Source organism: Tiliqua scincoides, chromosome 1 (assembly GCF_035046505.1).
Source record: "Tiliqua scincoides isolate rTilSci1 chromosome 1, rTilSci1.hap2, whole genome shotgun sequence".
Classification (NCBI taxonomy): domain Eukaryota; kingdom Metazoa; phylum Chordata; class Lepidosauria; order Squamata; family Scincidae; genus Tiliqua; species Tiliqua scincoides.
In genome coordinates, this window is record NC_089821.1 from 260,553,927 (window position 1) to 260,567,277 (window position 13,351).

Below are 13,351 nucleotides of genomic sequence, written 5' to 3' on the forward strand. Positions count from 1 at the left end.
CGCAAATGACGAGCAGCCAGCTCCATATGCCAGCGGACTCCGGATGCTCACCAGTTCCAGTGAATATATGTAGAGGCTGGGAGGCAGGGTAGTGGTGGAACAGGGCAGTGATGGGGGCAGGGAGGAGAGTGGATCCAGGGTGGGGGTGGGTTTGGCAGTGACAGCATCCACTAAATCCAAAGCCCAGTCTTGATCTCCAGAACCTGGTCCACCCAGACTTGTGCCAGCTTTAGACCTGGCACAAGTCTGAGTGGATCTGGTGGTCCAGCATGGGTTTACTTATCTTGGGGCAAAGGAACAAATGTTCCCTTATCCCAGAGGCCTCCAGAAGCTGACACCCCCCCCCCCCACATCATGGAATACAGTGGCACCGGGTTGATGCTGCTGCATTGCTGCATGGGGAGTTAGGATTAGCTGTGTCTTCAAATAGCAGAAATGTGTTATCTGAAAAACTTGTACCAAAACACTACTAACAATGACATGTTAATGCCAATGTTGTAATAGTACTGTCTTTGTGAGCTCTTTTGGGTGGCTTATCAGCTGCGATCACTGATGCAGAGTTTGATAACCTGTCCCCTAATTACAGTGGTATACTAGCAGCCCAATCCTGTGCATGTCTACTCAGAAATAAGTTATGTTGTGTTCCATGGGAATTACTCTGAGGAAAGTGTGTACAGGATTGCAGCCGAAACCTATGATCCAGGATCCTTGTTAGGACAACAGATTAAAAGCATCACGGTGTTGATTGTAGACATTTTCACATCTGAAATGAAAACCCAAAGTGATCTCTTTTTTCCCCCTCTGCTCTGGTCTGATCTGAGGCTTATTTTGATACACTGAGATTGAAAAATTGTACCCCTCTGAAAACTGCCTTCCAATTTTAGATTTATTTTTTTTTTCATTTTTATCACCACATGGTGATCAGAGTCACCATGTGCTTCCCCTCTGACCCTGGCATACAGATTGCTTTTCCCCCTCATAGGTCTCTTAATAATGTATATTAACAATTTAGGTAACTAGGGCTGAAATCTTATACATACTTACCTGGAAGTAAGTCCTATTGAATACAGTGGAAATTATTTCTGAATAAATGTGTAGGATTGCAGTGCACAGACATCTTCTGTATAAAGAGACATTTCTGGTAGCTAAATTATGAAATTTCTTTCTATAAAATCTCTTGACAACTTATAACACTTATGTGCCTTGGACTGTAACAATTGAAGGGTAGTTTAGCACAACACTTTATATTCGAGGAAGTTTGTGTATGGCTTTTATTTAAAGCATTGGTGCATGCAATGTATTCTGAGGCAAATTAAAAATTCAGGCAAATTAAGGGCAGCCCAATACTAAGCCTGGCAGCACCTAGGGCTCCAGGGGTGCTAGAATGGCTACCACTGAATCCTATGGGTGCTATATTAGCGCCGTGAGTCGTCTCAGGGTAAAGGAGCATTTGCTTACCCTGGGTAACACAGCCATGGCGCCAGTGGGTCTCCATGGACCTGTGCCTGCTTTTGAGGAGTCACAGACCTGAGGGAGCCCGAGTTGGGCTGCCCAGACCAGGAGGGAGTTAGGATTCTGCAGCAAAGGCTGCCACCATCTCTGCCCCCTCCTGGGCCCAATCCCACCCTCCCCACCTCCCCCGTGCCCCAAGAAGTCTCACTGCTGGCCAGTGCTGGAGAAGTGCCATCCATCCGTCCACATGGCATTGAGGCCCAGCACCAACAAGCCCTCCTCTCCAGGTGCTGCAAACATGCCTTACGGTATGTTTGTGACATCCAGCACCAGCACAGCGGCTCAGTGCTGGCCCTAGGGCTGGTTAGCATTGGGCCCTAAGTGTCTGTCAGTAAATATGCAGGTATTAAAAAGATTTCCAGTAATTGGTGGAATTTTCAATGTGTCTACATTACATGCAAGCAAATAATTTTCTACTCTTCTCTGCCTTTGGTACTCTAGGGTCACTTTGCTAGATTTGCCCCTCTTTGAAGGCCCAGATAAGAGACATCAGTATGCATGTTGAACCTTTTTTCTGGGCTTAGATCTCTGTTCTGCATTACCAGATTCTAATTACAGTTTGATTCTCAGAAATGGCCACTAAGATTCATGAAACTTGCTCCTTTTTCAGTTTTGCTCTCATGTCAGCACGTTTGAAAAAGGTCCAGTACAGAAACGTTTTTGGTCTAGTTTATCCCTCTTTTTAGATAATAAATAATTTGATATTGGGTCAAGAGTAATTTTACTCCAAATCATTACAATATAATTTGACACATTTCTTTTTTGTGGATCTTCATTTATTAGGGATGAAATTCCAAAACCAACATTGGCTTTGGAGTATACTTTTGGAAGAAGAGCAAAAGGGCACAATACTGTAAGTATGTTGACAGATAATTATAATATGTACCTTGTAGATCATTTGTGGTATTAGGATATTATCAGAGATATGAGGGGCACTATCAGTCCATGCCTATGAAACTTATTCAGTCACATTCCAAACAGCACTTCAATCTGCAGTAACTCACGACCAGCCCAATCCTGAGCTGCCTGGCACCCAGGGCTGCAATGGCGCCAAAATGGCTGCCACTGCACCCCGTGGATGCCGGGCAGCTGGCAGCAGCTCCCAACGTCTCCTCAGGGGAAGGAAACATTCATCTCCTTCTCCCAGGTAAGGTAAAAAGCCCCACTATTTAGCCAGCAAAGAGTAAAGCAGCCCTGTGTCAGGCCAGGAAACCTGACGTGGGGCTATAGACCTGGTGGAGCAGAGCACTGCTGGTTCCACCTTTCACCCACCCAACTCTCTCCCCCCACCACACCTTCTCCCTACTCCCTCATCCCAACTTACCCACCCGCCATCCGGTGGTCGTCGACTTACCCGTCCACTGCCCGGTGGTTGTCGCTTCTCTGCCTGGCACTTGCTCAGCATGGGCTCAAGCTGAGCCAGTGCCCATGCTGATCTAGTAGTAAGCATCATGACGTCCTTTACAGCACGTTTGTGATGCTCAGCGCTGGCACTGGGCCAGCGCTGATATTATCAGGCCCTTAGATTATTTAATATTGCATTATACTTTGAGTGCTGGGAACTGTTGTGGAATAAATCAATTTGTCTGTGAAGACTTGTAGAAGAAGGGTTATTTTCTTATTATATTATATAATTTTTTTTACTGGTCAGTATTGGAAATTGCAAGCACCACTCAGAGCTTCTAGTTTTCTTTGTAAGAACAAGTTTTTCCTGCCAGGAAAAACTGTGCCAGGCACAGTGGGTTCTAAATTTTGACAGTGCAATACTAGAAACCTCCAGCATCACCAGGAGCTTCACATTTTTGCTAGTCAGAACTAGTAATGATGGATTTTGCATTTTTCTACTAAACTGCTTCACCCTTTATTTGGCAGCTCAGGAACACAAGTGTGAAGAAGAGGGATGTTTCTCCACACACATAGTCAACATAAAATAGGGAAATTTCTTGGTTTTTGTCCAGCATAGGTGTACTGTGTTTGGATACATGAGTCTCCCATTTTTATTTTCCTTGTTTTTTTATTGCAACCAATGCTGGTGTGCCTGCACAGTGCCACATAAAGTATGAAATGACCTTCAGAAGACTTATGGGCAAACTTTTATACTTACTCAGGCTTCTCCTGAAAGTCCTAATTTCCATCTCCCACTAAGCAAAGTCTGTTGTTCACATCTTTATCAGCGACTACTAAAACTCCTGAGCTTCTCTAGTAGTCTGTTATCTCTCATCTAAAATGCATATTGACCTTGTCAATGAGAGGATGTGTTTTTGGTGCATCAGAGTACTGTACAAATTACTAATGTCAAAAAAACACTGTTTTACAGCCTAAAGACATTGCTCATTTTTGGGAACTGGGTGGTGGAACTTCATTACTGGACTTGATTCCTATACCAATAACTTCAGCTAACATAAGGTAATAAATGAAGAACTTGGCAGTTTAAAAATCAGTTTCTTTGTATAAAAACTAAGTCCTTTCCACTGTGGAGAATCTTTCTGAGTTTTGAAATGTCCACTAGTCTTTCCTTCCACTTGTCTTTTGAACATCTGCTTTGTGAAAGTTGTACTGTAAAGATTTTTCCTATACATTTGGCATCTGGAATTGAATAGTGGTGATTGATTTAGTCAGTGGAAGCGTCACTGGCAAATAGTCAATTCTGCTTGCAGCTGACACAGCTTTTCAGGTTCACTTTATTCAGAGGTTCAAAATTCAGAGGGAATTTTGACAGGTGCAACTCAACATGGAAGGGTTTAAAAAGCTATGCCTGTCAAAATTCTCTCATCTATACAATAGTTAAAGGTATAAGCACTCTGTCCTCCATTGTATCTGGTCACCCTATGTAAGCACTAAATCCACCTCTAACTTATCCAGCAGTAAGATTAAAAAAACAACAAAAACTCAGGTTCTCTCAGTTCTGTTAACCAAACAATAGGGCTATCACTCCTCACAGAGGAGGCAAATAGGGAGCTGCCTCTTCCAGCAGCGTTGTGGTTTATTTGCAATATCATCTTCCAATGTCCCTAAAGCTCCCTTTCCCCCTGTCTGTTAAAACACTAAGGAAAGGCTGCTTCAGACAACTTTGTTTATCACTCACTAAAAGTGCTATCTGAAGTAAAGGTTTGCATGTATGGAACAGCCATCCAAATAACACAGACCAAACTTCCACACCACTTCAAACACAATGTTTTTCCAACAGAAGCAGTTCACATCATTCTCTTGTTAGGATTGAACCATAAGGATCTTTCTTCCTTCTGCATAGCAGAAGTCTTCTTTCTGCGTTGTTGAGCAAACAATAGACTCTCAGCTGAATTGATGCTGTTTCCAGCCTGAAAATTTTTTAGCAGTTGTAGTCTAGAATCTAGAGAAATATCTCACCAGAGATACACAACATTCCTAGTGTTATCTCAGATCAATCACCCACTGCTATTCTGCTGGTACAGGCTAAGAATTCAGTCAGAAAAGAGAGTTTGATACATCTACAGCAAAGTCTTTGGTATCTGAAAGAGCAGTATCTATACAGGTGTCTGTCGCTTAGCAACATTCTGCCTAATGACCAACCACCTATATGACACTACAGATTGTGTATTACATGCGAGTAAATTTCATTCAGTTCATTCACTTACAGGCTATGTAAGCTACAGATGCTCTACCACATTCAGCCACTAGATGGGACTGAATGTCTATATAACTATGGAATCACTTAAAAGGGATGGAGAATACATCCTCGTCGTTAAGCAACACACACTTGAATTTCCTGTATATGTGACCTATATTATGTGCATAAAGCATCTTAGATATTAAAAAATTTAAGGGTCTTTTCATCTTTTTATAGGACATTTGCTGTTGTACTTGTTTTGGATCTTTCAAAACCAAATGAACTCTGGCCAACCATGGAGAGTCTTCTGCAAGTCACCAGGAAGCACGTAGACAAAGTTATAACAAAACTGGGACAAACCAACCCTAAAGTAGCGACTGAAATGAAACAGAAAATATGGAATAGTTTGCCAAAGGATCATCCGGTAAGAACTAGTATTTTCTCCAGATGCCACAGGCTCAGACACAGTTAAAGATAATCGTTGTAAAAATCATAAACAACTCCTTTGGATTTTTATGCATGACTGAAAATTTGATGTCGAAGAGCTTGTGCAGTGGAAAATTATAGCAATTTAATGAAAATTTAGTAGGAGCAGAAACAAGGAAAGAAGGTTTCTTATATATTCTTGTTAGACATCTAATGTGATTGTTATGGCATGTTACAACAATCAAAAGAAACAGAGTTTTAGAGAAGCGATTTGATATTGATTTTATAATCTTCTTTTGAAATGAAGGTGAAAACTAGAACGTACAGAAGTCATCTGGCAAAGCAACTCGATGAAGCTACAGATTTAAGGAAAGGGTGTAGTTATAACAGCCTCCAGCACAACTCTATACTTTGCATTTATTCAAGTGTCTATCACAAACTCAGTGCCTTTTGATAATGTGACAACTAATTAAATTATAAAATTTCAGGGATGTTAACATCAGCCCTTGAAATTCAATTGCTAATGTGCTCTCTGGAAAGAAGTAAAATAGATTGCAGAAGATGCAATTTGAAAAGGGGCCTGGCATCATGCATTCATCTTGTACAAATGTTGTGCATATGCAATGTCTAAACAACGTATATATATTCTATAGTGCACAATCCAAGGATGTAAAATCATACTATAAAGTACATGTTAAATTAGCAAAAAAATGAAAGTGAAGAAGCACTGTGCATGTTGTCTTGCTGTCTGTATTTCTGTAGGCCAATTCATTGTATACTAATTGAAGACTGTCAGTGTTTAACAGAGATCCTTCCCACCTTTCCCAAGATTGACTTGACTTTTCATATGAATGCCAGTCCACCTATTACTCTCTGGGCTGGGAGAAAGCACTGTTCTGGCTACGCATTATGAATGGGTGGCTTGGTGCCTTGGCTTGAATGAGATTGTTTACTTCTCCACACTGGGCAACTTGCTCAAGTTCTCATTATTGCAGCCTCTGCAGATGCAGAGCCTGCTGCTCTTCACATTCTTAGGGCCACCACTTCAGTTGGGCTTTTCTGGTTGATGGATAAATGGGAAACTCCCCCCCCCCCATGCTGCACCTAAACGTAGCTGCTTTTGTATACACACTGCCTGGTTTGTGAAAGCTGTTCACATACATGTGAAAGGAGTTCATACTGCAGGGTCCACTGACTCAGACTGCTTCTTTGCACAAGGCAAAATTAACATAGTAAACCATCAGTGTAGCCAATGTATCTTCTTATTCCTCTGACCCAGCGGTTTTCAAACTCTCTAGGAGAGTTTGCACCGCTGTAAGTCCTTGTGGGGCAGGGGGAGGCAGCGACATGATCCCCAGGATTGCACTGCTCAGGAGGGCTGCCGGGACTGGGATGCACTCACCAGTCCCTGAAGCAGCCTGTTGGGGGTGTGGGGAGCCCTGCACGAGCGCCTGAAGGGCTCCCCAGCCTGCAGAAAGTGGAGTGATCGCGCTCCACTTCCGCAAAACCGGAAGCAGAGTGCGATCGCTCCACTTTCACTTCTAACGAGCTAGGGTGCCTTGCAGGCGTTCGCACAGGGCTCCCCGCACTCCTGACATGCTGCTGCAGGAACTAGTGCATGCATCCCAGTCACTGCAGCCCTCCTGAGCGGCACAATCCTGGGGATCGCATCACTGCCTCCCCCCTGCCTCCCCCCTGCCCCTTCCCCTGCCCCTTAAGGGGAAAGAGGCCAGGGCCTTCAGGCTGGGGTGCCACGACACCCCAGTCTGAAATCCACTTCTCTGGCCCAGTTACATTTCAGCTGTGCCCACCCAGCTGTAGGTGGGACTTGGGTCGGAGAAATGTCAGTTCAACCTGTTTATGACATGGTGAGTTTCTTGTGCTTTCCACCTACTTGTAACAGTTTCACTGCTGTATAATTCTAAATACCAAATTCTTCTATGGTTTTGCTAATTCATATTGAATATTTTGTGCATTTAACCTGCTTAGCATGTTGTCTTTTAGCAGCATAATTTTGTGGCCTACAAAAATATTATAAGTATTGCCACTTAATTAACAGGATCGTGAGATGATTGACCCATTTCCTGTTCCACTGGTTATAATTGGAAGCAAATATGATACATTTCATGTAAGTAATATGTACTTTTGTTAAGCTCCTTTCTTCTCTCTGTTATCTGTGGTTTCAATTAACTGTGGGGGGGGGGGGGGGGTTCCAAAATGGAATCCCTGTGGATGCCGGGACATGCCTTTGCCATCTCAAACTGCATGTGAAGCTCATATTTCTGAATGTTCCCATTTGTGTAAAAAGAAAAAAAAAATCCTGTAAGTAGAAAAGTAGCACAGAAAAGACACAGATGCAGCAGAATCATTCTCCCTAATGTATTTGCATGGAGTTTTGTTTTTTGTTTTTTTTAAACATGAGGAATTTTAATACAAGAATTCTCCTTGACCTACAGTCTGAAGTGGCATAGTCCATTCTATCACTTCATTTTGTTGCATGCATTGATAAAGCCACAGACATACTGATTTCTTTCCGAGTTGGATGTAAATGTATTTCTATGATATGATTTAAAATGCCTGTCAAACGAGTCCTTTTTATTATTATTATTATTATTATTATTATTATTATTATTATTATTATTATTATTATTATTATAAAAACAAAATGTCATCTTAAGTTCCATACAGTGCTAGAGAACCCACAGGCAGAATAGAGTATCTTTTCAGGGAAGTTTTCATTCTTGATCCCCTAGGTGGCAGCAAAGTACATTACTGCCAAGTCAGCAGTCAGTAATGCATAATTTCTCCTAGTGCAAGCCTAGGATTACAATTTGTTTGCTTACATCAGGGGTGCCCAAACCCCGGCCCGGGGGCCACTTGCGGCCCTCAAGGCCTCTCAATGCGGCCCTCAGGGAGCCCCCAGTCTCCAATGAGCCTCTGGCCCTCCGGAGATTTGTTGAAGCCCACACTGGCCCAACGCAACTTCTCTCAGTGTGAGGGCGACTGTTTGACCTCTCGTGTGAGCTGTGGGATGAGAGCTCCCTCCACTGCTTGCTCTTTCACAACTGTGATGCAGCAGCGGCAGCTAAGGAAAGGTCAGCCTTGCTTTTTGCAAGGCCTCTTATAGGCATTGAGCTATTGCAAGACCTTGATTCATTTATATAAGTTCATCTTCAATATATTCATTTATGTAAACTTATGTAAATTTATTCAAATTTGAAATGTAAATTAATTATTTATTTCCCCGGCCCCCGACACAGTGTCAGAAACTTTGGACACTCCTGGCTTACATTATAAAGTAGACAAACTTTTTGTTGTTTTTAATTGACTTTTCCAAGAGAGTGCAGTCACATTAGTATAAAGTAGAATAAATGGTCATTTGTGAATCAGGAAATGTTTCTCTTTAGAAAACATGTGTATACATGCAGGTGTAGTATCAGGGATTGACTAAATTGGGCACTAGCCAAGGGCTCACTAGGCCAGGCCAGCCCCAGATCCTCAGTACAGCAAGCGGTAATAGTGCCCAGGGTGAGCAAGGGAGTCATTGTGTAGCCTAGTGCATGGCTTTGCCCAGAGCCCCCAGTAACCTGGTGCCAACACTGCATACATGGTAGAAAGGGTCAAACCATCATTTAATATTCTGGTTTGTAGCTTAAATCACAGCTTCTTAGTTGCACATCACAGAAACCTGTGGTTTAGCAAACAAAGAAACTTTTCTTTTAGTTGGGTACGTGAACAGAGGAGGCAAAGGGGGTACATATGAGTAGTTCAAATAGTACACTGCTCAAAACAATAAAGGGAACACTTAAACAACACAATGTCACTCCAAGTCAATCACACTTCTGTGAAATCAAACTGTCCACCTAGGAAGCCACACGGATTGACAATCAAGTTCACATGCTGTTGCACAAATGGAGTAGACAACAGGTGGAAATCATAGGCAAGTAACAAGACACCCCCAATAAAGGAGTGGTTCTGCAGGTGGTGACCACAGACCACTTTGCAGTCCCTATGCTTTCGGGCTGATGTTTGGGTGACCTTTGAATGCTGGCAGTGCTGTCACTCTAATGGCAGCATGAGGCGGAGTCTGCAACCCACACAAGTGGGTCAGGTAGTGCAGCTCATCCAGGATGGCACATCAATGCGAGCTGTGGCAAGAAGGTTTGCTGTGTCTGTCAGTGTAGTGTCCAGAGCATGGAGGCAGTACCAGGAGACAGGCCAGTACACCAGGAGACATGGAGGAGGCCGTAGGAGGGCAACAACCCAGCATCAGGACCGCTACCTCCGCCTTCGTGCTAGGAGGAACAGGAGGAGCACTGCCAGAGCCCTGCAAAATGACCTCCAGCAGGCCACAAATGTGCATGTGTCTGCTCAAACAGTCAGAAACAGACTCCATGAGGGTGGTATGAGGGCCCGACGTCCACAGGTGGGGGTTGTGCTGACAGCCCGACACCGTGCAGGACGTTTGGCATTTGCCAGAGAACACCAAGATTGGCAGCCTCACCACTGGCGCCTTGTGCTCTTCACAGATGAAAGCAGGTTCACACTGAGCACATGTGACAGACATGACAGAGTCTGGAGACGGCAGGGAGAACGTTCTGCTGCCTGCAACATCCTCCAGCATGACCGGTTTGGCAGTGGGTCAGTAATGGTGTGGGGTGGCATTTCTTTGGGGGGCTGCACAGCCCTCCATGTGCTCGCCAGAGGTAGCCTGACTGCCACTAGGTACCGAGATGAGATCCTCGGACCCCTTGTGAGACCGTATGCTGGCGCGGTTGGCCCTGGGTTCCTCCTAATGCAGGACAATGCTAGACCTCATGTGGCTGGAGTGTGTCAGCAGTTCCTGCAAGATGAAGGCATTGATGCTATGGACTGGCCCGCCCGTTCCCCAGACCTGAATCCAATTGAGCACATCTGGAACATCATGTCTCGCTCCATCCACCAGCGCCACGTTGCACCACAGACTGCCCAGGACTTGGCAGATGCTTTAGTCCAGGTCTGGGAGGCGATCCCTCAGGAGACTATCCGCCATCTCATCAGGAGCATGCCCAGGCATTGTAGGGAGGTCATACAGGCACGTGGAGGCCACACACACTACTGAGCCTCATTTTGACTTGCTTTATGGACATTACATCGAAGTTGGATCAGCCTGTAGTGTGTTTTTCCACTTCAATTTTGAGTATGACACCAAACCCAGACCTCCATGGGTTGATAAATGTGATTTCCATTGATGATTGTTGTGTGATTTTGTTGTCAGCACATTCAACTATGTCAGGAACAAAGTATTTAATAGGCATATTTCGTTCATTCAGATCTCGGATGTGTTGTTTGAGTGTTCCCTTTATTGTTTTGAGCAGTGTATATTAGATACGTTTGAGTTCTTGGGTATATATTATGTTACATTGTGGAAAAACTAGAAAATTATTAATTAAAAGAACTTTCCTTTCCTTTTTTTAGGAATTTGACTCTGAGATTAAAAAAGTAATATATAAGACACTTCGATTTGTTTCTCATTATTATGGAGCATCCTTAGTGGTATGTATATTATTATAACCCAATAGGCACATCAGAGTTCAGCATTTTGAAGCACAATTGATTTCACTGAAAATGTCAGCTCAATCTGCAGCAGGAGTGAAAGAAAAATTCCTCATTACGAAAGGGTTTGATAATAAAATACCTGCAAACCATTCCTAATCTGTGGCTCTTCAGAGTAAGGGGATATTTTTCCCCTTATTGTTAGTAACACCCTAGCCTATCCTTTGGTGCTACTTGGATCTCTGCCAGCTACTGTAGATACTATAAGGAGAGAAATTTCTACCAATAAATCAAGCGTAGATCATCTCCTTGTCTTTTAATACTTTATAGTGGTTATATGACAGCATCGCAACGTCTGCACCAGCGTTTCGCCAAGATAGGATTACACTGTCGATGTCATATTGGTATTGGCAACCTTCAGTCTCGAAAGACTATGGTATCGCGCTCTGAAAGGTGGTTCTGGCACAGCGTCTAGTGTGGCTGAAAAGGCCAATCCGGGAGTGACAATCCCTTCCACACCGGCAGGAAGTGCAGTCTGTCCCTGGTCTGTCTCCCTGGCTATGGGCCTTCCTTCTTTGCCTCTTAGCCTCAGACTGTTGGCAAAGTGTCTCTTCAAACTGGGAAAGGCCATGCTGCACAGCCTGCCTCCAAGCGGGCCGCTCAGAGGCCAGGGTTTCCCACTTGTTGAGGTCCATCCCTAAGGCCTTCAGATCCCTCTTGCAGATGTCCTTGTATCGCAGCTGTGGTCTACCTGTAGGGCGCTTTCCTTGCACGAGTTCTCCATAGAGGAGATCCTTTGGGATCCGACCATCATCCATTCTCACGACATGACCAAGCCAACGCAGGCGTCTCTGTTTCAGCAGTGAATACATGCTAGGGATTCCAGCACGTTCCAGGACTGGAACGCTGTCCAGGACGATGTCATAACGCTTTTGTATAAAACAGTGGTGTGGCTACGTTTGGAATACTGTTCTGGTTGCTCAGTCTCAAGAGATATTGTAGAAGAACATTAAGGAAAGGTCAAGCAAAATTATCAAGGGACTGGAGCAACTCTCCTACAAAAGCATGATGAAATATTTGGGTTGCTTTTGTTTATACAGTAAAAAAAAAGACACCAAAGGAGGGCATGAGAAAAGTTGTTTCTTTTTTTGTTCCTCATCCTGTTTCCCCCTTTTCTCTTTTACTTGCTTCTTCTCAGCTTCCTCTCCCCTCCTCAGTTCTTTAGCTTGTCTTTGCTTTGTTCCATATTCCTTCCATCATTTGCCTCCTTGTCTGTGTGCAGCCTTTCGCATTTCAGGTGCATATTTCTGCCCCTCCTTTCAGTCAGAACAGCTGAGTTGGCTTTGCTCTTTTCCATTGCACTGAGCAAACAGTCAGCCATAGGACAGATAAACCAGCCTGCAGACTGTAGTCTGGAGACCCCTTGCTTAGACTGAGAGGTAATCCAACGTCAGTGATCTTTATAGATCAGTGAGAACTGGAACCCAGTTCTCTTTGCTTCAGGTTCAGCACTTTTATCTACACCGCACTGGCTCTTTCTAGACAGAGCATTTTTAATGTATGCAGTACAGAAATGTGGGAATAGGAAAAAGTGCTTTTAGTATTGTGAGTTCTGCTTGGAGGCAGGCTGTGCAGCATGGCCTTTCCCAGTTTGAAGAGACACTTTGCCAACAGACTGAGGCAAAGAGGCAAAGAAGGAAGGCCCATAGCCAGGGAGACAGACCAGGGACACACTATACTTGCTCCCATTGTGGAAAGGATTGTCACTCCCGAATCGGCCTTTTCGGCCACACTAGACGCTGTTCCAGAACCACCATTCAGAGCGTGATACCATAGTCTTCCGAGACTGAAGGTTGCCAACAAGTATTGTGAGTGAATAAACAACCCTGTATGGTATGTAAACCTCAGATTTATCACCTGAAGAACTTCGTAAATTTTTTTTTTCAATTTATCTAGTTTTTGAACAAAGCATATAGATACTATTTATACTGTTATATCTGTTATGATTCGAATGGGTAATAGCTAGCTGTTGCAGGAGAATTGGTTCAATGCATCCAGCCACTTGGGCATGACAGAAATTGGGGATTTGTATTCAGAGCAATGTTGTCACCTTAATGATTCACTGTGAACAGACATCTCCAAGGTGACTCATTCAAAAGGGGCAATAAAGGATATGAGCAGAGTAATCCTGTTTCTGACATGCCAATATAATGTGCACTCTTGAAAAGTATCCTAGCTGTAGCCATTTCTCAGCACTCGCTTTTCATATGCAATGTATGCATAACCTGTATA

General features: G+C 43.7%; 1 protein-coding gene across 6 annotated transcripts in view; it reads left to right on the forward strand.

Moving 5' to 3' along the window:
- The window catches only part of DYNC2LI1 (dynein cytoplasmic 2 light intermediate chain 1), a 37,743-nt gene that overhangs the window by 5,397 nt on the left and 18,995 nt on the right, over positions 1–13,351 (forward strand). For all 6 annotated transcript variants that reach the window (XR_010794333.1, XM_066624512.1, XM_066624504.1 and 3 more), the window contains 5 exons: positions 2,296–2,365; positions 3,830–3,918; positions 5,336–5,522; positions 7,584–7,652; positions 10,982–11,059. Coding sequence is in view for 5 of the 6 variants with exons in the window: in XM_066624512.1 (XP_066480609.1) it covers positions 2,296–2,365; positions 3,830–3,918; positions 5,336–5,522; positions 7,584–7,652; positions 10,982–11,059 (493 nt within the window). In the remaining variant the exon portion in view is untranslated. The remainder of the gene's footprint in view (positions 1–2,295; positions 2,366–3,829; positions 3,919–5,335; positions 5,523–7,583; positions 7,653–10,981; positions 11,060–13,351) is intronic.